The sequence below is a fragment of the Rhinoderma darwinii genome, chromosome 4 (genome assembly GCF_050947455.1).
Source record: "Rhinoderma darwinii isolate aRhiDar2 chromosome 4, aRhiDar2.hap1, whole genome shotgun sequence".
NCBI classification, from domain to species: Eukaryota; Metazoa; Chordata; class Amphibia; order Anura; family Rhinodermatidae; genus Rhinoderma; species Rhinoderma darwinii.
The window spans coordinates 362,317,135-362,343,280 of record NC_134690.1 but is presented as its reverse complement, the minus strand read 5'-3'; the positions used below and the strand labels follow the sequence as shown (position 1 = coordinate 362,343,280).

General features: G+C 41.8%; 1 protein-coding gene across 1 annotated transcript; it reads left to right on the top strand.

Moving 5' to 3' along the window:
* Positions 1 to 1,981: 1,981 nt before the first annotated feature.
* Positions 1,982 to 17,568, top strand: LRRN4 (leucine rich repeat neuronal 4). The gene is made up of 5 exons (XM_075864527.1): positions 1,982 to 2,100; positions 8,805 to 9,474; positions 10,775 to 10,979; positions 13,084 to 13,218; positions 16,449 to 17,568. The coding sequence occupies exons 2-5, from the start codon at positions 8,838 to 8,840 to the stop codon at positions 17,548 to 17,550; spliced, it is 2,079 nt and encodes a 692-aa protein (XP_075720642.1). The 5' UTR covers positions 1,982 to 2,100; positions 8,805 to 8,837; the 3' UTR covers positions 17,551 to 17,568.
* Positions 17,569 to 26,146: the final 8,578 nt, after the last annotated feature.

Here is a 26,146-nt window from a genome sequence, read left to right as displayed (position 1 = left end):
GCACCACGTGCTTTTCTGTTTACAAACATCCAAACGGAGTGTCAGATTCGAGATGAGCGCACCGAACTTCACCGGGTTCGGCCAAACTCGTTTTGACCGAAACCGGTAAAAAATGTTCGGGTACGCGACGTCAGGAGACAGTCACTGTCCACGGTGCTGAAAGCGTTAAACTGGTTCAGCACCATGGACAGTGACTTCCGCTCCGAAAATCCATGAACCTGTAAAAAAAAAAAGACGTTCTGACTTACCGATAACTCCGGTCCGACCTCCCGGGATGACAGTTCAGTCCAAATGACAGCTGCAGCCAATCACAGGCCAAGCACAGGCTGCAGCCAATCACAGGCTGCAGCGGTCTCATGGACTGCGGCGTCATCCTGGGAGGTGGGGCCGGATGACAAGAGAGGGACGCGTCACCAAGGCAACGGCCGGGAGCCCGGACTGGGGGAAGCAGGAAGTTCTTGGTAAGTATGAAAGTCTTTTTTTATTCACAGATTGGTGTATATTGTGTTCGGCATTCACTGTCGAGGGTGCTGAAAGAGTTACTGCAGATCAGTTAGCTCTTTCAGCACCTTGGACAGTGACGGGCGTCGACTAGCCTCATCTCTATGATGGCGGCTGCGCGAAAATCACGCAGCCGCGCATCATACACGGATGACACACGGAGCTGCCAAGTGCCTTTTGCGCGCGCAAAACGCAGCGTTTTTTGCGCGCGCAAAACGCACACGCTCGTGTAAATGAGGCCTTAGACACACACACTGGGGCTGAGTATCTTCTTAGGGGTGGGAAGAAACCCGGTCAAACACAGGGAGAATATACAAACTCCATGCAGATGTCCCAGGTACAAACCCAGAAACCAGTGCTACAAGTCAACCGTGCCAACCGCTATACCAGAATATTTTATAAAACGACTACAGAGCAACGTTCTGGTATGTTAATGGTTAAGAAGATATTAAACATGTGCAAAAAACACTGCAAGAAATATAACAAACTTTAGTGATGTCATATCAGGCGACCACTACCGCCAGTTAATGGCCTCAGCGGTGAAGTCACTATTGAGCTCCTCGCCTCCTGCGCTTACGCACCGATGTGCTGTTCTGGTGCGTGCACACAACGGGACACCATAGCGGCGGATGCGCAGTAACTAGATTTGAGGCCTGGACGAAGCAGGGAAGGCTATCGGTCCATACATGAAAAGCGTATGAGTGCTATCTCAGATGAGATTACGGCATTGAGGACGGGCCGGGTTCTGGTGGTGGGCATAAGTAAAGGAACGAACGAGACTGCCGGATTCTTACCATAAAAGGTGCAAAAAGTTTGCAGACCGTTATTTACCAACGGAGGAGGAGTTTAGGAGAGCGGAAAATGGCAATGAACTTGACAGCAGCGGCCAGCGAGGGGTGAGTAGAGTTTAATAGGTGAAATGTTCCCTTTAAATTTTGATTTCATATACAGAGATTTAATACCTGGAAAACCCATTCAAACCTATTTCACTCCCCTATTAAAACTATTGAAATATCTAAATCCTTATTAAAGTAACGATAGATATAACAAATTATATCTTGCACTGGTGAGGGCTAAAAAAAAAAAAACTGGACTAGTTGCAAGCAAGAGGGAATAAATTACTATACATAGCATTAGGCTGCGTCTGTACTATATATTAATGCTACTGGATTCATAGTCCCAGGGGCAAAAAGAAAAGGATTTGCATGGCTCCATCCCCTATACTAACATGAGGAATAACATAATCCCCTTATTTTGGAGCATAGGGAGTGATGACATGTCAATACCTTCATTTTAAGAAGACATTTCAGTGTACTTTTATAATAGAAATCTTTGTTTCTTACCCTATTAGTGCACTATGGTATTACTGTCATGGGGTAGGTTTTTTTTTCCATGTAATTATTATTTGTACACAATAACCAATGTACAGGGTTCATAGTGATTAAAGGGAACAAAGACCTCCCACCGCATACCAGAGGCACCAGAGTCTCAGCATAGGTGGGAGAGGGGAGAATCCAAAGACATCTTTTTACTGAGCTCTTTTCTTAGCTATTACGGTCTACAGAATTTACTGACCAAAGAAAACTCCTGTGCATAGAGGTATGATGATTATTATTATTATTATTATTATTATTATTATTACTATTATTGTTGTAGTTATTCTTAGATTCTTATATTTAGAAACTTTTTAATTCTTTACATATATAGGAATAAGTATGCTAAGTGATAGAAAGACAGATAGGCAGTAGATAGATAGATAGATAGATAGATAGATAGATAGATAGATAGATAGATAGATAGATAGATAGATAGATAGATAGATAGATAGATAGATAGATAGATAGATAGATAGATAGATAGATAGATAGATAGATAGATAGATAGATATCTCTGGCCTGCTAAATCTTTGCTCTCTCTCTCTCTCTCTCTCTCTCTCTATATATTCTCAGGTTTTGTAAGACATGTTCTTATAATCCCTTGATAAGGAGGATTAATATTATTATTCAGGACAATGGACATTTTCTAATGATGTGTCTATATATAGTATATATATATATAAACACCGCATTCTGGTGTTGGGACCTGACAATTATACAGAAAGAACCAGACAAAAGAAAGCTGTTCTTCAACAGCTGCAGTGTGTATGATACAGTTAGTTCAGTTCTGCGTACCAGCTGCTGCAGAACATCATACTACACACCTCAGCTACTTCTTGAAAGGATAAGGGCACTTTAAATCAATGAATGATTGTCAGGAAGGTGTGCTTGTCCCACAGCGCCATAAAGAAGTTGTAATAATGCTCTGTCTCCAGTGAGGCTCACAATCTAAATTCCCTCATTGTATGATTTTGGAGTGTGGGAGGAAACTGAAACAGTCCCACGCAAACACAGGAGGAACATAAAAACGCTACGCAGATGTTGTCCTCGGTCAGATTTTTCAGGATTAAGAATAATAGGAATCACCTTGAAATTCCATGACCTGATAAATGTACGGATCCTGCAGCCTCATGCTTGTATATGGTCACAGAAATCCTCTAATATTCTTATAACGATCACTATCCTATATATTAATATCATTGTTATTTTGCCGAGTTATTACTTGTGCCCCCTATTAACATGCCCTGTCTTTTCCTGACAATGGCTTACCCCTCTATTACCCAAAAAGCTCTTAGGGCGAGGTCTGGCTGTAGTGTGGTCGATGGGATGATTTATGGCCAATAAGCCTGATTATGTGTTGAGATTTTTTTTGCCGCAGATTTTTTTCATGTTTAAAATGTTTTAGCAGTAAAAACTGTGCAACAAAAAATATTGCAAAATAGAGCCGAATTCCTGTAATACTTTAGACAGTTGCATGGCCTTGTCCAAGGTAATAAAGTTATGTAATTATTAGGGTTTAATTTTTTTTCCTGCAATTTTCACAAAATCAAGGCAAAAATGCATCAGTTTTTGAAAACCAGTGTTTCCTGCAGCTGTATCACAGCACAAACTCCACGTGTGAATAAACTTTAACTTTTGATCTAAGCACCAGATGTTCTCCACCTATTTTTTTATGATAAGGGCATATCACATAGACCAATTTCCTTGTGTTTTACCAGAGCTGCTTGATGTTACTTTGTAATGATCTATTAGGACATGCTGCATTATTTTTTAACTACAGCTAGCCCTATTTTTTTAAATTTTTCCAGTGTTTTTTCTATGTGGCATTGGGAAAAATATAGCAAAACATATATATAAAAAAAATGCAATTACAGTAGCGCCAAGTAGCATGTTACACTAAGAATGAATTCACACTATGCCAGGGGGGGGGGGCAGATAGAAGTCGTGGGGCACAATAGGAAAACTCAGAATGGGCCCACTGAGAACTGAACCAAATGTCCTATCACTTTTATTAAAGTTAATGTCCAGTATTCCATTTTTAGGTGATTAATTTCATAATATATCTGTATATGGGAGCTTAATTTAACTGGTTTGATAAATGATATAATTTTGAGAGCATGCAGCCACCTCTAGGGGGAGCTCACTGCACATGGATTTATACATCTAGTATTGAACTCAATAGAAGCTGTATACTAAACAGCGAAAGCAGTTCAGTGATGTTCCCTACCCACCTTTACAGGCTTCAAAGTAGTCACGCGCCCTGCCTCTATAGTAGTTACACTCCTTCAAAGGACAGTAGTGATGCTGCCCAAAGATGCACTACTACTGCATATCATCCCTACATGCAAAAGTCCTGCTAGTCCTGCTCTATCACCTAAACAGATTTAGGTCATAAAAGAAGTTTTGGCTAATAGACTATTAGTGAATTGCTGTGATTTTCTTATAATCAAATAATTCAGCTGCAAAGATTAATAGAGTAAAATCCAATTGAGGGGGTTGTCTAGGATTATAAAAATGGGTCTGTTTTTTTTTTAAAGAAGCAGTGCCACTCTTGTCCATGGATTGTATCTGGTATTGCAGTTCAGTCTAATTTACGGTACTCGGCATGAGCTGCAATTCGCGACAGCTCATAGACAAGAGTGGCAATGATTCTTTGAAAAAGCTGACCCGTTATTCTACTGGGCAACCCATTTAACTGTTTTACAATAGTTGTGCCATTTCTACAGTATATAAAAATATAAACCTGCTGCATCTAGAGAATTGCTTAATAAAATGTATGTTTATTGCTACACCTACAAATATTCTATGCCAGCAGTATAGCCATGTACAGGTGTCTACAAGTGGTACACGCATGGCATATTGCAGTGTACAGTAGGTACTGGTACCATTATTTACAGCTACAGGATCAGGTTAATGTTTTTCTATATCTACTGATCCCTAGACATATATTTCATGTCTGTCCGAAGAAAAAAGATTTTACTGATGCAGAACAAATACATTAATATTTCCTCTTTTACGTGGCACTTGGCTATGCTCCAGTGAATAATATGGTTCAGGTATTTCTGAAGATTGTTTTTATATATAACTTATTATTTATACATTAGGGTTTTGTATAGTACTGTAATAAAGTGTAGCATTCTAAATGTGCCCAGTTGTGCCGATTTGCTACAATTACTTATATTTTATCTTTAAACAAAGAATAATATTAAACTAGGGGTACAAGAGCAAATACATAGCATGTTTAAAGGTTTTCAGGGTCTTTTTTTTTATTATTACGATTATTAGTATTATTATTATTGAAATGCATATATTTAGTGATCAAATTGACTTTTGTCATTTATTTATTTCCAAAGTTCACGGTTTCACTTATGCAGCTTCTATGTACATAGTAGCTGCAGAAAGCCGTTCTGAGCCAAATCCATCAGTGAGCTGCACTGACGGTTTGGTTGACAGCAGTTCCTGTGTGTTCCTGAGCGATTTTCTAAGCTCAGTTCTGATCAAGAAATGAGCTGAGAAAATCACTCTGTAATACAACAATACGCTGTAAAAGAAAAGCCAAAAAACTCAAGAATTGCTTTCTTTTATCACCTTGTCTCCCAAAAAACAAAAATGGAATTTAAAGTGATCAAAAGGTCGTATGTACTCCAAAATGTTACCAGTTAAAATTAAAGCCTGCCCTGCAAAGCATAACCCCTGACATAACTTCATGGATGGAAAAATGAAACGTTATAGGTCTCAGAATATGGTGCAACAAAACTATTTTCTTTTAACAAATTGTTTATATTTTCTAAATTAATAAAACCTAGAAAAAAATATTGGTATCGATTTAACCTTAAAGAAGCTCTGTCACCACATTATAAGTGCCCTATCTCCTACATAAGGAGATGGGCACTATAATGCAGGTGACAGCAGTGCTTTTTATTTAGAAAAACAATTTCTTTTTACCATTTTAGCGATTTTAGCTTTATGCTAATTACTTTCTTAATGCCCAACTGGGCGTGTTTTTACTTTACACCAAGTGGGCGTTGTACAGAGGAGTGTATGACTCTGACCAATCAGTGTTATGCACTTCTCTCCTTTCATTTAGTCAGCGCATAGTGACACTGCGTTGTTCGCTATGTGCTGTCTTATACTGACACATTAACGTTACTGAAGTGTTTAGACAGGGAATAGACATTCCTTCCAGCCAGGACGGGATGTCTATTCACAATCCCGACACTTCGTTAACGTTTCTGTGGTACTTACAGCAGAGCAAGTGTAATCTCGCAAGATCACACTGTAAATGACAGGTTACAGGGAGATTACGCTTTGCTCTGCTGTAAGTACCACAGAAACGTTAACTAAGTGTCGGGATTGTGAATAGACATCACGTCCTGGCTGGAAGGAATGTCTATTCCCTGTCTAAACACTTCAGTATCGTTAATGTGTCAGTATAAGACAGCACATACTGATCTAGCAGGATCCCTATGCGCTGACTAAATGAATGGAGAGAAGTGCATGATGCTGATTAGACCAAGTGGGCGTTGTACAGAGGAGTGTATGACGCCGACCAAAGTAAAAACACGCCCAGTTGGGCATTAAGAAAGTAATTAGCATAAAGCTAAAATCGCTCCTAACGTGGTAAAAATAGATCGTTTTTCTAAATATAAAGCACTGCTGTCACCTACATTATAGCACCCATCTCCTTATGTAGGAGATAGGGCACTTATAATGTGGTGACAGAGACTCTTTAATCACTAGCAGAATAAGGTTAACATGTCCCTTTTACAGCGCAGTGAATGCTGTAAAAACAAAACAAAAAAAACAATGGAGGAATTACTGTTATTTTTCCATTCTTCCCTACAAAATAATTTTTAAAAGGTTTCTCAGAACATTATATGGTACATGAAAAGGTGCTGTTTAAAACTACAATACGTCCTGCAGAAAATAAGCTCTCACACAGCAATGTAGACAGAAAAATAAAATAGTTATGGCTCTTGGAAGGCCAGGAGGCATACACAAAAATGAACTAAAATGTTAACTTTTCTTAATGGCAATTGTAGCACACAAATAATTCATTATTGTCTCCCGGTTGCGCTATGAGACCCCTAAATAAATTCAGACCACCGATGAAACTCCTAAATAAATTCAGACCTCAGACAAGACTCCTAAATAAACTTAGACCCTAGGCCAATAAAAAAAAGAACAAATAAACAAAAACACCTACAAAACATCTACTGCATTTAGCTATTATTCTTCAGTATCCTGCAGACATTGCATAACAGTTTCTTTGACTTGGAAAGAAAATGTAGCTCTGTTTGCCCCTGGGGCCAGTACTGCAGTAGTATACAGTAGATTGAAGTTGGACAATAATTATTTCTCTGCCTCACACATATCTTATCATTACAGCTTATTGTACAACTAAAGGATACCTCCAGTGATCAAGTAAAAAAAAACTCTTGGAAATGTGTAAATACAATTTCTGAACTATAATTAAAAAATAAAGAAAAATGAGATTCACTTGAATATCTCACCCACACGTCTACAGGGTAAACTTCCTAGCTAAAAAATTCCTGTGATTACAGCAGCCTCTGCACTGTTTCAAGCAGGCAGACTGTGCAGAGTCAGAGATGGGGAGTGAAAAGTGTAATGTGAGTTAGGGCCTGTTCACATCAGCGTCACCCTTCCGTTCATGGGTTCCGCTAGACCTTTCCGTCGGAGGAACCCACGAACGGAAAGGCAGACGAAAACCATAGGTTCTGTTTGCATTACCATTTGATTGCAATGGTAATGCTTCCGTCGCAAATGGCTTCCGTTTGTCTCCGTTCCATAAGGTTTTCATTTTTTTTGCAGAAACAATAGCGTAGTTGACTGCACTATTGTTTCCGAAAAAAAACCTGAAACCTTGCGGAACAGAGTCAAACGGAAACCATTTGCAACGGAAAAAAATACTATTGAAAACAATGGTAATGCAAACAGAACCTATGGTTTTCGTTTGCCTTTCCGTTCATGGGTGCCTCCGACGGAAAGGTCTGACCGAAACCATGAACAGAAGGGTGACGCTGATGTGAACACCCCCTTACCAGGGTTGCAAAAACCGTGACCAGGACCGGCTGCAGTTTGAGTGTATCTGTGACATGGCTTTCACGTTGGGTTCGTGGACCCATGGGGACGCACCGCCTTGGCGGTATGGCAGCTGGCCAACAGGGTGCAGGTCACAGTCTATAGTTCATATAGGGTACCTGTGGCAGCTCGGAAGTAGCAAGGCAGGCTCGGCTGGGACTAGGCAGCAGGCAGACGTCAGGCATGGAGTAGCAGGACAGGCGTGGTATACAGCACAGCACGACTACAGCTCATCACGGCACTTGACCAGGATAGCAAGGGATACAGGAACGGGGAACACTGGGAACTGGAAAACAGTAGGAGACCATTTGCATAGACAAACTTTGGGTACGACAACAACGCTCAGGCAAGGGAGGAGGGGGCTGAGCCCTTCTTATAGTCCATGGTACTCATGGACTAATTTTAACATTAGCTTCAGGTGCGCACGCTGGCCCTTTAAGAGCGGGCACGAGCACCCTACGGGACCCGGCCGAGGTAAGCGGAAGTGAGCGCTAGTGTTTCCTGAGGAGGAGACTGGGGCCAGCGCTCGCAGACCCATGGCTGCGGCCGTCAGGAGGTGAGTGAGCCTGACGTCCCGCGGCCATGGACATGACAATGGCAGACAATAATAACAACTTGCTGATAGTAAATTAGGAAGAAGGAGGGAGAGGACTACAGCACATACAGGTGAGCTTTAAATTGACACGCTCCACAAAGGTACAGCATGTGAAGATCTAAGAGCATTGTGAAGTTTTGTTTTTTTAATATAGATACTCGTTAAATAAATATAATGTGTAAATCTTATTCTCTTTATGTTCTAATGTTTTTACGACTTTATTTTTGCAGGATTCCATTTTGTTTATTTGCAAACTCCAGAAGATGATGTTCACCTTGCTGCTGCTTGTGAGTAAAATGGGAATTTTAGTGGCTCTTCTCAACAGTACAGACCGAACAGTTACTGTCTCCAAAAATCTAACAGAACAAATAAATATTACGGATACTCACTGTGGGGAGCAATGCAATGTCAAATGTCATCTACAGAATCAAAATCTAAAGGTGTTACCAACGTGTCTTCCGAGAACTATAGAGGACTTGGATTTGAGTTTCAACAATATAACTGTGATTGGGGACCAAGACATGGTTGAGCTTTCCAATCTTCGCATCTTGTCTTTATCACACAACCAGATCAAAGATATTCACTGGAGAATTCATGTATTGGCTAAACTGGAGTCATTGGATCTAAGCAATAATCTTTTATCATATGTACCAAAGTGCCTTATGTTGAAGAATCTCAAAAAGCTATCCCTTGCTGAAAATCCCATATTACTCATCCATCCATTTGGCTTCACATGTTTCCCAAACCTTATGTCGCTTAATTTATCTATGACATGGATCGGAATCCATCCATCTGTAGACATCGAGGAGTCATCATTTGCACTTAACGTTACACAAGCCCAAGAGGATTCATTAAAGTCGCTCCAATTACTTGATCTAAGTGGTACATACATTAGAAGAGGTGAGTCCAAAAGATAAGGGTAAAAGCAGGCATAATTCAGACTTCAGAAACAATATATTAGTAAAAGGACTCAAGGCAAAACGTGTATAAAGTTTGTATTTTACCCAGAATTTGTATGGGTTTCTTTCTACCTTGAACAAACGGCTATGGACACCTTCAGGGTATTTGTTTTTATTGGAAATTATTTATTTAGTGCTAAAAACAAGTTTTGTCATTTACTTTTACGTTGCAGCTTTTATGTGTCCCACTACATAAAAGCTGCAGAAAGCATTTCAATGCAGTTAAAAAAAGGTATGCTTATGTATACCAGCCAGACGTATGGCATAAGAACATACTGTACATTTTGGCTAATGAAGTCTATGGGCACAACATTGTATATGATGTACACATTGTAATACCATACCCAAAGATTATGTTTAGAAGATTACATTTATTAATTTGAGATAGCGTTCTCTATACGGCTCTATTCTCATCAGTATTTCAAAAAGTATATCACCGGCAGAAGTCTCTGACGTGTGCCACTGTAACCGTACAGTGAAATACATTGCCCATAGCCTTCCATTATAAAAAAAAAAACATACCACGCGGAGGCCTCTGAAGTGAATAGTGTAGACTACTTTACAATTCCAGAGTAAAAAAAATTCTATAAATTGGACCAACCATGTTCAGTCTGGGCTTACACTTGTCTTTTATTTGCAGTATGGGTTTTTTTGCTCATATTTTTTCTGCAATGTAGATGTTCCAAACGGAATAAAAAACTGAGTACACATTGATTACAGTTTCCATAGGTTTTTCAATCGGTGAGCCAAAAAAAAACAGATTATGACAGATCTTATAAAAATATAAAAAATTATCATGACTGATTAAAAAAGTCTGAGTTGCTTAGGAATAAAGTGCAGCGCTATTCTACCTGTTAAAACGATGGAACCACGATGGAACACGACATGATTATAAGCCAATGGGTTTCGTCAGGCGCCGGTGGTATGCGTCATACCACGGATACGGCACTGCGTTGTGGTTTCTGTTATAAATGGAAACCATGACGTAGATGTGAACAGATCACACATACTGTAACAACAGGTATCATGGATCCGTTTTCAAATGGTTTCTAATGAATCCTAATGGATCCCATTCACTTATAATGGGGTCAATCAGGTTATTGGAAAGTGGTCCATTCATTTTCGATTTTTGCTTTTAGAATTCAATTGTAAGGCAATGATACTTTACCCTAAGCAATTGTTTTTTGCTTTTGATTTCTGTGTAGATTGTGTACATAGCGTTTAATATCTTTGCATTTTAGTTGAACATTCATGGAGCAAAGATTTACCAAACCTGAGGGAACTTTACATCAGAAAGATGGTTAATATGGAAGTTCTAGAAGATGAACTGATCACATGGTTTCCACACTTGGAACTTCTAAACTGTGCAGATTCCCAGAAACTCCGCTACGTCAGAACAGAGATATTTAAAAACGCAACAAATCTTAAGCATCTTGATTTTCAAAGGTAAGTGTTTGTGGCAAATAAAAAAATAAATTTGGATTTTAAACAACTACCTATGCCTGTTGCTTAAGGGGTCGTCTGGTTTAGATAATCCATTGTCAATAATCTATTAGGGAATTCTGATTATTCTCTTATTAGAGAAGAGTCTCTCATTTGGGACTTCCTTCAATTAGGGGAAACGGAGAGTGGTTACAAAGAATGTCTCTTTTTGGAGGACTCAAAACATCTGGGCACCCTAGAGAGACCATTGAAGACTATGTGATCCCCTTCATTGCAATGGAACTGAACAGATTACAGGTGACCACTGGTGGTCCCAGTAACAGGACACCCTGTCCTCAGTTTATTTTGAGAGGACCCATTTAACAAAAAGACTGCTTGAGACAGACAACCCGTTTAATGTCAGTGAAGCGTCTTTCTCTGATGTGAAGAACATGTAATTCCATTTATATATGTCTTTACTTAAAGGGGTTCTCCCAAGATCAACATTTATCACCTATTCACAACTGCAATGAGGAGAACTTTGAATGACAGTTGAGCATGTGTGCTGCCGCTCCTTACAAAGTTCATGGGATTGACGGAGACAGCCGAGTGCAGCGCTTGGCTGTTTCCGTCAGCCCCATAGACAGAATGGAACGGCAGGGAGTTTGCTTGACTGCTAGTCCATTCAAGCTCCCTGCAGTTAGGAGGAACGGGGGCTGGGGACCAGGTTCTAGCGATCAGTGGGAGTCAGAGCACTGGAGCGGCTAGCAACCAGACGTTTATCCCCTATCTTATGGATAGATGATAAATGTCAATGTTGGGACAACCCCTTTAAGTTTTATACATGGATGTAATATAAAGTACTAAATAAAAATGTAACCTTAGGTCATTTTGACATTTCATTTATAAATAAGGGATTGCACATTGGCAGGACTTTATTTAGAAGAGCTTTTGCCTGACAAGTAAATAACCCCTTAGGGCCAAGGCCTTTTTGCACGTTAATGAACAAGCACGATTTTTCTTGTAATTGTGCAGGCTGGCCAATAAGAATTAGCACACTAGAAGCGGCTTCTTCTCACCAGCACTGATCACATTCAACCCCCCTCCCTCCCTTCTTCCTTTGATTGGCAGGGGCCAGGCAGCGTAATAGGCGAGCCTGGTCCCGTAGTGTAGTGAAAGCACACGCGTCCCTGCATCCTAATCGGTGCATGAACAGGAGTGTCGATTAGAAAGGTGAGCATAAAGATTATACCGCGCATGCGTCAATTAGGATGCAGGGACGCGCACGTCTTCTCTACACTACGGGGCCAGGCGTGAACTCGCCTATTACGCTGCTTGGCCCCTGTCAATCAAAGGAAGAAGAGAGGGAGGGCGGTTGAATTGGGGAACGACGACAGAGCATTTTGGAGCAACGGTGACGACCTCGTTGCTCCAAAATGTTCATTTGCATAAACAGAATAAAAAAAAATTCTCTGCAAAGGAGGCACTCTCAGGAAAAAGGTAATAAACGTTAGAATCAGGTTAGCCTGATCTATAATACCCTGTTGCTAGTTTGATACGGACATCTGTATGCCGTTTTTTGATCATACATTCCAGTTAAAAAAAAACAAAACTGCTTTAGCCTTGGATACCGCATTATTCTGCAATTAAAAGGAATTGTTAAATAACCTATTTTGGTATATTGAGCTAATAGAGAAGTGTTCAAAGGTGTAAACGGAAGATTCTGAATCCTCCACCTACTATGTGCCATTTATAAAAGCCAGTGTTTTCTATATGGCAGACAGGCCTTTGGGCCCCCTCAGACAATGGGGCCAAGGTGCAACTACTACCACTGCACCCCTATAGCTATGCCGTTGCTGATGTTCCTGATCAGGTCCCCAAGCATTAGCTCACGTCAACACCTGCTCTATTATTAGAGAACTGTAGTTTTCTTTAATTCTATTGCCTTTATTGACTGGCATGCAATGTTTCACTTTCCTAATGTAGCACTGCCGGAAAAATTTACTTTAGCAGGTAACAGGTGGTGTAATATACAGTATTTATATTGAGTGTGTATTACTGAAATAGCTTTCTATTGAAACGAAAAATAATTTTGGAGAAATAATGTAATTTTTTTCCATCTTTGCAGTTGCCATCTCAAGTACTTTTCTCCTTGGAACATCAGTTCAGAGTCTTTAACTATTGACCTTCGTCACAATCCATTAATTTGTGATTGTAAACTTGAATGGCTGCTTTCAAATCATGTGAACCTATCCTTGATAAGGTAATGTGGGGAAAGTAAAAAAAAAGTTATAAAGAAATATCACAAACATGTTTCACTTCTAGTTTCTGGGCCTATAAGGGCATGACCAGACGTGGCGGAATTGCTCTGGAATTCCGCTGCGGAAATCCGCAGCGTACACGTTTCTCCTTTGCTTTCCACAGCTTTTTAGTTGGGTCCGTTTACACGTTGCGGACAATTCCGCTGCGGAGCATAGGCTGCGGTGCGGAATTTGGTGTCCGCAGCATACACTGGCTGTTGCGGACGTCTAGCGGACTTGTTGCGGACTCATTGCGGAATTTCTCCATTGACTTCAATGGAGAGTCAAAATTCCGCAATGAAGTCTGCAGATGTTATGTGTGCTGCGGAGCGTATTGGTTTTACTAACATGATAGTTCTTGATTCTGGCTGGACCTATGTATTTCTAGGTCTACAGCCAGACTGAGCAAGTTGATGGGGCTCCCGTAATTACGGGTGTCTACGTGTGTGCACCTGTAATTACAGGAGCGTTGCTAGGCGACGTCAGTAAATAGTCACTGTCCAGGGTGCTGAAAGAGTTAAACGATCGGCAGTAACTGTTTCAGCACCCTGGACAGTGACTTCCGATCACAATATACATAAACCTGTAAAAAAAATAGAAGTTCCTACTTACCGAGAACTCCCTGTTTCTTCCTCCAGTCCGGCCTCCCGGGTTGACGTTTCAGTCCAAGTGACGGCTGCAGCCAATCACAGGCTGCAGCGGTCACATGGACTGCCGTGTCATCCAGGGAGGTCGGGCTGTATGTCAAGAGAGGGACGCGTCACCAAGGCAACGGCCGGGTAAGTATGAATTTCTTTTACTTTTACTAGGGAAAGGGCTGTCCCTTCTCTCTATCCTGCACTGATAGAGAGAAGGGAAGTACTCTTCACCTCAATACGCAATGGCCAGTCCGCATCAATTTAATGCCCATTTTAGGCAGAGCCGCAACAGAATCTGCAACGCAGATTCCGTGCGGCAATGATGCGGACAGTGTATGCAGAACACCACCACGTCTGGCCATGCCCTTAAGGCTATGTTCACATCTGTTTTGGAGCCTGAATCGCAGATTCCATCATATTTTACAGGAAAAACAGAACTCCGTGCATTGTTTATTTTGCACTTCAAAACGACTGTATCTCATTAAAAGTCGGGCCCCGCCTGTGTCCACCATGTGACGGATACGGCATAGCATTGTGGCTTCAATTATACATGGAAGCCATATTGCAGATGTGAACAGAGCCTAAGAGTGTTTAAAAAAATGTAATGCTTTAAATGTAATAAAATGTTATTGCTCCCAAACAATTTCGCATTGTAGTTCCTCATGCACACGACCGTAAAAACACCCGTTATTGCGGGTCGTTATTACGACCCGCAATAACGGGCTCATAGGCTTCTGTTAGCCACGGGTACCTTCCCGTTTGCTCACGGGAAGGTACCCGTGCCGTTAAAAAAGATAGAACATGCCCTATTTCATGCCGTAATAACGGCACGGGCATCCCATAGAAGTCTATGGGGCTCCCGTAATCATGGGTGGCTCCGTGTGTTCACCCGTGATTACGGGAGCGTTGCGAGGTGAGGCGAGGTCAGGGGACTACCCGGTCTGCAGGCCACAGCCCAGTGGCGTAACTACCGCCGGGACTACAATGAAAACTATGGCAGAGCGGGGAGGTATCTCCCCGCTCTGCCATAAACAAAAGACATGTATCCCCTATCCTGTAAAAAATAAAAATAAAAGACGTTCATACTTACCGACAACTTCCTGCTTCTCCAGTCCGGTCTCCCGCCCGTTGCCTTGGTGACGCGTCCCTCTCGACATCCGGGCCGACGTCCTGGATGACGTTTCAGGCCATGTGACCGCTGCAGCCAATCACAGGTCAATCACAGGCTGCAGCGGTCACATGGACTGCCGCGTCATCCAGGGATGTCGGGCTGGATGTGAAGAGAGGGACGCGTCACCAAGACAACGGCCGGGTAAGTATGAATTTCTTTAACTTTTATTACAGAAAAGGCTGTCCCTTCTCTCTATCCTGCACTGATAGAGAGAAGGGGCTGCCGATTAGTGCAGTGCTATTTTGCTGCCAAAAACGTGCTCGTAAATACGGGTGGAATACGTGTGACACCGGACCCATATTTACGAGCACGGGTTCGTAAATACTGGTGCAAAACGGGTGGAATACGTGTGACACCGGACCCGTATTTACGCCAGTATTTACGGGTGTGAAAAAATACGGTCGTGTGCATGAGGGTATGTTCACACGGCGGGGGTCCGTAACGGCTGAAATTACGGGGATGTTTCAGCCTGAAAACATCCCCGTAATTTCAGCCGTACCGGCATGTGCAGGCGCTTGAACGCCGCGTCAATTACGGCCGTAATTAGCGCGGCTATTCATTGGAGTCAATGAATAGCGGCTCCAATTACGGCCAAAGAAGTGACAGGTCACTTCTTCTACGCGGGCGTCTATTTACGCGCCGTCATTTGACAGCGGCGCGTAAATATACGCCTCGTGTGAACAGACAAACGTCTGCCCATTGCTTTCAATGTGCAGATGTTTGTCAGCGCTATTGAGGCGCTATTTTCGGGCGTAATTCGGGGCAAAAACGCCCGATTTACGTCCGTAAATAGGCCGTGTGAACATACCCTTAGACTGAGATTACAAGAGACTACAGGTCCCATCATGCCTAACACAGTCAACAGTTACTGGCCATTGATCCCTACCCCACTCGCTAGTGACGGCATTAAAACACCAAGTCCCACCAGTACAACCTCTGTCCATACGCCCAATTATTGCACATGGACGTCATAGAGCCAAAGTGGACTCAGCACTGGCGGACCTGGAGCATTCTTGCATTATATGGATGGCTGTTTATTTGTAATGCTATTCATTCATTTGTAATGATACATTTCCCCTGCAGCGGCTTCTCTAGGGTAAATGTGTGGCTGCAGCTATCCCATAGGATAACATCCGTCTTCTTTATGAAAAGCGGTTAGTTTCATGAGACAAACAATTAGGAAAAAGCAAGTCTTCACAATCTAGAAAATCTACACACCCATTGAGAAATGAGATTTTGCACCATAACCTATGAATTGTTAACTGTACCACTAATATACAGATGTATGGTGACATTACAGTTCAGTAACCAATGTACTATACTATATTCTACCATGTTTAATGTTTTATTAGATCTGAAACTTTTCTCCTATTTTATAATTTAGAGCAAATGAAACATTCTGCATTTACTTGAAGGGAGATTTACCATTATTTTCAATACTTGAGCTACATCAGCAATGCACGTTAAGCCAGAGTGAACCAATTATTAATACTCAGGATTCAGTGACCTCCAATACTGCCGCAATGGAATCTGATTTTCTACCAGGAACAACTGAAGACTCTTTGAATTCCACGTTAACACCACATACAATGAAACAAAAAGATTTTCTCTCAGAAAGTACTAAAGATTTTACGACTACAGTTTTAGAAAATGACTCAACAACGTCCTTCTCCGTAACACAAGCTGGTATGGTTATTCCAAAAACAAGCCCAAACAGTGACGGTGGTTTCTTTCCTAAGGAATTAACATTGACCATTAGTGCCACCGATAGACTATTAACTGCACACAAGTTTCCAGAGAGTGGTAGTTCTAACGGGGACCAACCAGACATTCCAAGAGACTATCCAGACATATATGATGAAGAAGAGACTCAATCAAGTCTAACAACAGTAGGGAGAAAAATGATAGCCTGTGACTATGACCATTGTAGACATCTTCAAACACCTTGCTCTGAGCTTCAACTTCTCACACCATGTTTGTGTCCTGGTCTTTCAGGAGACGATACCATTCCAGACCCACCTCACATACAAGGAGTATTTGAGATAACAGACACATCAGCCCAGATACTTTGGTGTTCCCCTAATTCTATAGTTGAAAAATACCAGCTTGTTTATCGCCTTGAAAGTGGCACGAATGAAATTGTTGATAACATTTATGTGACAATGAGACAGTACACTCTATATAACTTAGTGCCATATACAACATATAAAGTTTGTGTCTTGGCCATTAATACGAAAGGGCATAGTGTACCAACAAACAGTGCATCAAGAACCCCTTGTGCAGAATTCAAAACCAGACCAAGTTACATTCTTATACTTTCCATATTAAGCGCTCTGAGTGGGTTGTTTTTAGTGTCCATTGCAGTGCTTTCTATCTGCCTATACAAAGCTTGTAAAAATAGTATTGTTAGCAAATATGATACGCATCTTGTGTCCTATAAGAACCCTGCATTTGAGTATCAGTGTACTATCCCCTCTTATCATTAAATGTTGTTAGAAATCCTGTTCTCGGAAGCGAATCCCTTATTTATCCCAATGTAACCTTGTATGGATATTATAAATGCATAGGCTGAGAATGTTCTGTCTAAGGAGAAGCTAAACATGAATTGTAGTGCCCTGCAGAAAAACAAAGAAGATAGCAATTAAAGGGGTTGTCCATTAGAAAAACAGGATCTGCTTTTTTCCCCCTGAAACAGCGCCACATGTCCATAGGATGTAGGGAGTTAAAGGGGTTGTCCACGACCGGACAACTGATGACCTATCCACCATATAGTTCATCAGTATATGATCGGTTGGGGTCCGACACCTGAACCCCGCAACGATCATCTGTTCTGACTGCCTCCGGGCACTGGATGTTTTAAGCAGTATGCAGTAGTCGGAGCCGGAAGCAGATGGCTCCAAACACTGCATAGAGGCTGTACTGCAGCTCCCCCACAATTTCGTGACTGGAGCCATCTGCTTCCGGCATTGACGTCAAGTGATCGGAGGCAGCCGTAGCACCTAATAGGTGTCGATGTCCGGTGGATAGGTTTTCAGTTGTCCGGTTGTGGACAACCTATTTAATTGGGCTGAACTGAAATATCAGACACAGCCTATTAACAGATGTGATGCTGCTTCTGGAAAAAAAAAAAGCAAACTTATTTTCTAATCCTGAACAACCAATTTAAAGACAGGGTTCCATGGCTATATGGAGGCGCCTGTGATGTTTGGTAAAATGGCAGCATCACTGGGACCAGTGGCGGATTAAGAAGACCATGGGCCCTGGGCTGTTACCCAAACTTGGGCCCCCCTTCTCCACCGCCACCCTGCCGCTCCATAACTATTGCTAACACTACCTTTTTGCACAAGCATTAACAAATGGGTGTTACGATTCCCCTTTCACAGGGCTGTGTCCCTACATACTGACAGCATCACACTGTGCAGGGACACAGCGCCAACCTCACATGTAGACAGCGCCTCACATACACACCCCCTGTAGCTAGAGCCACACACGCACCCCCCTGTAGATAGAGCCAAACACACCCCTGTAGATAGAGCCACACACACACCCCTGTAGATAGAGCCACACACACACACACACACCCCCCTGTAGATAGAGCCACACACACACACACACACACACACACACACACACACACTCACCCCTGTAGATAGAGCCACACACACACACCCCTGTAGATAGAGACACACACCCCTGTAGATAGAGCCACACACACACAGTCCCCTATAGATAGAGCCACACAGGCCCCCTATAGATAGAGCCACACAGCACTCCCCCTTGTATATAGTGCCACACAGCGCTCCCTTCCTTATATATAGTGCCACACAGCGCTCATGCCCCCCCCTCCTTGTATATAGTGCTACACAGCGTCGCTACACTGCAGCCCTGGGATGATATTTTATCCCATATGACTGCTGCAGCCTGTGATTGGCTGCAGCGGTCACATGGGGCGAAACGTCATCCCAGGAGGCCGACCTGGACGAAGAAACAGAATTCTGGGCAAGTATAAGATTTTTATTTTTTCTAAATTGTGTTTTTACATAACATCTGTTATCTGTTGCGGGTTTTACCATTGAATTAAATGGGGAAAACCCGAAACGAATGAGCAGCGTTTACACAAATACAATTGACATGCTGCGGAATAAAAAACCGCACCGCAGGTCAATTTCTGAGCTTTTTTTTCCCCACTTATCTTTTACGCAGCGTGTAATGAGAATTGTTCACATCTAATCTACTCTGCTGCTACTGTATTAGGGCTTGTCCACAATTAACTGAATTGCTGCGTATTTTCCGCCCGGAAAATACGAAGAATACGGTAGCAGCAAAGTGAGTGAGATTTACCAAATCTCATCCAGACGCTGTGTAAAATTTCCGACCAGACATTTTGTCCTGCAGTGCGTATTTCTCGTACTACATGTCAATTCCTGCTGCGGAAAGTGGACAGAATTGATGCGTTTTTTCAGAGGAGACGTCACCATCTCTCAACATTGAAAAAAACGCCGCAAAATACGTACTATTTTCTGCAGCAAAAATGCCGGAAATGTTGCTTTTTTTCTGCAGCAAAATTTCTGCTAGTTTCTGCGGAATTGCTGCAGAAATATATATATACACACGCGCACGCGCACGTACACACGACTATGCACATTATACACATATAAAGTACACACGAGTATGCACATTATACACATATAAAGTACACACGATTACGCACATTATACACATATAAAGTACACACGAGTATGCACATTATACACATATAAAGTACACACGAGTAAGCACATTATACACATATAAAGTACACACGAGTATGCACATTATACACATATAAAGTACACAGGAGTATGCACATTATACACATATAAAGTACACACAAGTATGCACATTATACACATATAAAGTACACACGAGTAAGCACATTATACACATATAAAGTACACACGAGTATGCACATTATACACATATAAAGTACACAGGAGTATGCACATTATACACATATAAAGTACACACAAGTATGCATATTATACACATATAAAGTACACACTGTAAACACACACGAGTATGCACATTATACACATATAAAGTACACATTGTAAACACACACGAGTATGCACATTATACACATATAAAGTACACATTGTAAACACACACGAGTATGCACATTATACACATATAAAGTACACATTGTAAACACACATGCACTTACCTTTTATGTAGGATATTTGTGAGTCTTCACTGCAGCTCTTCTCCTGCTCACAGCCCAACACAGAGACCGCCGACAGTTTCCCCTCCCCATGTCCCGACAGCTAGCAGCAGGAGGAGAGATGTTTAGAGCAGGGAAGGGGGGCTGGAGGGGGAGCTTCTAAAGCAGCACAGACCACGGCTGCTAAGTAGGAGCGAAGCTCCCCTCATCTCATGACAGGTGCAGTCCTGGCACCGGGGCTCCCTCCAGGGCTAGCGACGCCACTGGGCATGAGGGGGTTCGGGTGGCTATGGGGCCCCTGGGAGCCACGGGACCCGGGCGGCCGACCGAACCGACCTAATGATAATCCGCCACTGACTGGGACTTGTGCACAACTTCAATGTTTCCCTAGGAGAAAGAAAATTGCAAGCGGCCTTGCAGAAATATGAAATCGCAACAGTCACCATGGAACCCTAGCCTATTGTATTCACAAATATATTCATACAGTGTCGGAATAAGATACCATTGGCACACCAGGGGAAATTATTCTGATGTAACAAACCTCCATCTATACAGAGCTAGTATTTTCCCCCTTCTAATTTCTTTGTAAACTCTGGTGTAATCATCACACACAGATTATACTATGGCTAGGTTCACACCATGTTATTGCATCCTGTTTAACGGTACGATTCAAATTTTTGGTCAAATCCAGAAGCAACGAGACACAAAAAATAATTCAGGTTACTTTTTCTGTCCTGTTGAGGAACAGGACCCAGACGGATCCTGTTTTTTGGTACAATAGAAGTCAATGACAACAGGATGCAACAGAAAAGGCATCCTGTTTTAAAGGTACTATACCATTATTTCTCATCTTTAAAAAAAACCAGTACCTTTTAACAGGATAAAAAACAAAATATGAGCCTAGTCTTATAATGACTTATAAAATATTTGGAAATCCATCAAAAATGTATACACCCCATCAGCAAGATGCCTGCTCTGGATGCGATTGTAGATGTGCTCCTTAGTTATATCAGAGGTTGGATCCACTACTAGAGGATGCTCTGGTGGGCTAGCCCTACCCTGTATGTGTAACAAGTTCATACATTGACAGAACTTTAGATACTTAATATTGTATTTACGTTTTTCAAGAATCTTATGTTCTCTGATATTGCAATTTAGGACCACCAAGGCCTTGTTGATATGGAGGAAAATTCTGCTTGTAAAATGCTTCTCATTGTTTTTAATAGCAAACCACGAATGGGGTGAAATTTCCAGCCTGCGGAATTGAAAACTACAACACTCAAAAAAGAAGTGTCATTTCACTTCTTGAAACTGTTTCCGCTACATACTCCACGTGAAAAAAGCTTTGGTAGCCACACACAGATTAAACCAGTTGAATAGGGCTAATCTGAACGCAGAACTGCAGAAATTTTTACTCTGGATCCACCATAGAAATCCGAGGGTCAGCCAAAGATTTCTGCTGCGGAATCTTGGCCAAATCCACGTCAGATTTTCCAAATGAAAAATCATTCGTGTGGACATGGCCTAAACCTTTGTTTTTTCTATCTAGGTTTTTTTAATTATTATTTTTCACATATCAAAAAGAAAAACATTCTTATTATACAAATGTATATTTCAGCCCTAAAATATGCGCACCATGTTTTCATCTGATGTTGGAATAAATGTTATGCTTTAAACCTTTTGGCGACATGGAATTTAACTGTACGTGACATCCGCCAAGGAGTGCCAAGTATGGAGAACTCTATCGTCCACACGTAACTGAATTGCCGCAGCAATTCCACTTAAACTAACAGACAATCCGCACCATTTCCTGCATTTTTTTACTGCAGAAAATAGAGCGGCTTTTGCTGTGTTTTTTTCAAGCCTGTGTAATGGTGTAATGGTGACATCTGGTCTGAAAAACGCAGCAATTCAGTCCATTTTCCGCAGCAGTAATTGACGTGTTTCGGAACTAAAAATACGCACCACAGGTAAATTCCTGGACTAAAATTTTTTGCAGTGTGTGGATAACATTTGTTCATTCACACCGACTGTGCTGCTACTGTATTCTGCTGCGTATTTTCTGTCCGTAATTCTGTTACGTGTGGACAAGCCCTAACAGGCTGAGCGCGCTGCATTCTGAGAAGGGTGTTAACTGCATGTTACAGTTGACACCCCACTGCAACAGGTGGAAACAAAGATCCCATAGATTCTGCTCTTTTAACGATTTAGATGCGGCAGTCAATAGCGACTGCGGCATCTAAGCCCTTCAACTAAGGGGTGTGGCCACCTTCGACATGCAATCGCCCGCCCGCGTTTGCGGGGTGCCGAAGGTTGTTATGGCAACCTAGGGGTCTGATGAAGTTCTGGCATCTGTGTACTGTACTGCAATGAAGCCCTGCCTCCGGCAGAGATTTATTGAAGGCTGTCAGTATAGCAATAATTGTAATGTAATTTGTAATGCAGTGTATCTTGGAAGCGATCTAACCATTGTTGGTTAAAGTCCCCTAGGCAAACTTATAAAAAAAATTAAATACTGTAAAAATAATGTACAAAACAAAATATAAAAAGTAAAAAAAACCTCCCCTTTTCCCATTTTTTCCCAAAAGTAATGTTAGAAAATCTAAACATTTACATAGCAGGTATCGCCGCGTTTGCAAAAGTTTGAACTATTACAATATAACGTTATTTAAACCACGCAATGAATGGCGTGAATTATTTTTTTTATAAGGGTATGTGCACACACACTAATTACGTCCGTAATTGACGGACGTATTTCGGCCGCAAGTCCCGGACCGAACTCAGTGCAGGGAGCCGGGCTCCTAGCATCATACTTATGTACGATGCTAGGAGTCCCTGCCTCGCTGCAGGACAACTGTCCCGTACTGTAATCATGTTTTCAGTACGGGACAGTAGTTCCACGGAGAGGCAGGGACTCCTAGCATCGTACATAAGTATGATGCTAGGAGCCCGGCTCCCTGCACTGAGTTCGGTCCGGGACTTGCGGCCGAAATACGTCCGTCAATTACGGACGTAATTAGTGTGTGTGCACATACCCCAAGACGCATTTTGCTCAAAAAGCAGAGCTAAAAACTGCACCAAAAACTGCATCAAAACTGTGTGTGTGAGCCTGGCCTAAATATAAAATTCCATGGAAATGCACAACTATAAAGCTTTCTATTAGGCCTTATTCACACGAACGTGTTATACGTCCATGCTACGCGCGTGAAAATCACGTGGACCTATGCAAGCCAATGGGGCCGTTCAGACTGTCAGTGAATTTCACGCAGCGTATGTGCGCTGCGTGAAACTCACGACATGTCCTATACTTGCCCGTGTTCGCGCAGCACGCACCCATTGAAGTAAATGGGTGCGTACAAATCGCGCTCGCACACGAAAGCACTTCCGGGTGCTGCACGTGATTCGCGCAACAGCAGTAAAAAGAATGAATGAAAACAGAAAAGCACCACGTGCTTTTCTGTTTGTAAACATAAAAACAGAGTGTCATAATGATGCCGGCAGCGCGAAAATCATGCAGCCACGCACCATATGCTGATGCCACACTGAACTTTTGTGCGCACAAAACGCAGCGTTCTTTGCACGCGCAAAGCGGACAAGTCCGTGTGAATAAGGCCTTAGAAACATGAGTTGGTAAACCACCATACACACCTCTTCATGTACCTGAGGACTGGTGACAGCTCACTCCACCCAACTGTGGTCTGTTATAAAGCTGAAGACTCTACAAATAAAAATCAAAGATTCTCTATTAGTAGATGTCCGGTAATAAAGAAACAATGTAAGGCCTGATTTACACGAGCGTGTGCGTTTTGCGCGCGCAAAAAACGCTGCGTTTTGCGCGCGCAAAAGGCATTTGACAGCTCCGTGTGTCATCCGTGTATGATGCGCGGCTGCGTGATTTTCACGCAGCCGCCATCATAGAGATGAGGCTAGTCGACGCCCGTCACTGTCCAAGGTGCTGAAAGAGCTAACTGATCGGCAGTAACTCTTTCAGCACCCTCGACAGTGAATGCCGATCACAATATACACCAACCTGTGAATAAAAAAAGACGTTCAAACTTCAAAATTCAAAACGAGTTCGGCCGAACCCGGTGAAGTTCGGTGCGCTCATCTCGAATTTGACACTCCGTTTGGATGTTTGTAAACAGAAAAGCACGTGGTGCTTTTCTGTTTACATTCAGGAGTTTGACAGCTCTTGCGCGAATCACGCAGTTCGCACGGAAGTGCTTCCGTGCGGCATGCGTGGTTTTCACGCACCCATTGACTTCAATGGGTGCGTGAGTGTGCGAAAAACGCACGATTATAGAACATGTCGTGAGTTTTTTTCTGCGCACACGCGCTGAGCGCAATTCACGCATCGTCTAAACTGCCCCATTGACTAATATAGGTGCGTACGACATGCGTGCAAAGCACGCGCGTCGCACGCGCGTATAATACGTTCGTGTAAATGAGGCCTAAATGTGAAGAAATCTCCATTAGACACAATATCAATGACTTCTCACTGCACAGACTTCAAGAAAGAAGGAATAATAATGTTATTAGGACCAGAAATATATAAAAATGACATAAAATAAGGCTGCACAAGAAGAACAAATATAATAATGATCGGTTATATCTCCTGAGTAACCTGAAGTCACATGTGGGACTTCAGTCACTTCTCCATTGAGGACAGACAGTCTCCAGTCACCTCCTCTGTATGGATAGGAATATCATTAACTTTTTAAGTCACCCCAAAGGTCTATATGCACTGGGGAGATTTCTAGCCTCAGCATTATCTGCATCAGGGAGATGTTAACCCCTTAACGACAGCCATATTGCTATATATGTTCCAACTACCGATACCACGTTGACAGCCTGGAACGGGTTTTAGCCCCTTCCTCCTGCGGCCACTTTTGTACTTCCTGACAGCCTTATTTTTCCATTCTGACATGTGTCGCTTTATGTGGTAATAACTTTGGAATGCTTTTACCTATCCAAGCGATTCTGAGATTGTTTTCACGTGACACATTGTATCTTCAGTTAGTGGTAAAATTTGATCGATATATTCAGTATTTAATTGTGAAAAAAACAAAAATATAGTGAAAAATTTCAAAAATTTGCATTTTTATCAATTGAAATGTACCTGCTTGTAAGACAGGCAGTTATACCACACAAAATATTTGCTAATTAACATCCCCCATATGTCTACTTTAGATTGGCATAGTTTTTTTGAACATCCTTTTAATTTTCTAGGACGTTACAAGGCTTAGAAATTTTTCCAGAAATTTCTCACCTTTTCAAGAAAATTTCAAAAGGCTAGTTTTACAGGAACCAGTTCCATTGTGAAGTGGCTTTGAGGGGCCTATACAATACGAACCTCCATAAGTCACCACATTTTAAAAACTGTACCCCTCAAAGTATTCAAAACAGCATTTAGAAAGTTTCCTAACAATTTAGGCGTTCACAAGAATTAAAGCAAAGTAGAGGTGAAATTTACAAATTATATTTAATCCATTTTTTTCTGTAACACGTTTTACCAGAGAAACGCAATTCAATATTAATTGCCCAAATTCTGCCGTTTTTAGAAATATCCCACATGTGGCACTAGTGTGCTAATGGACTGAAGCACAGGCCTCAGAGGCAAAGGAGCACCTACAGGATTTTGTGGCCTTCTTTTTATTAGAATATATTTTAGGCACTATGTCAGGTTTGAAGAGGCTTTGTGGGGCCAAAACAAAGGAAACACCCCAAAAATAACCCATTTTGGAAACTACACCCCACAAGTAATTTATCTAGGGGTGTAGTGAGCATTTTGACCACACAGGTGTTTCATAGATTTTATTAGAATTTGGATGCAAAAATTAAAAATTTTCATTTTTTCCAATAAGATGTAGTTTTAGCTTAAA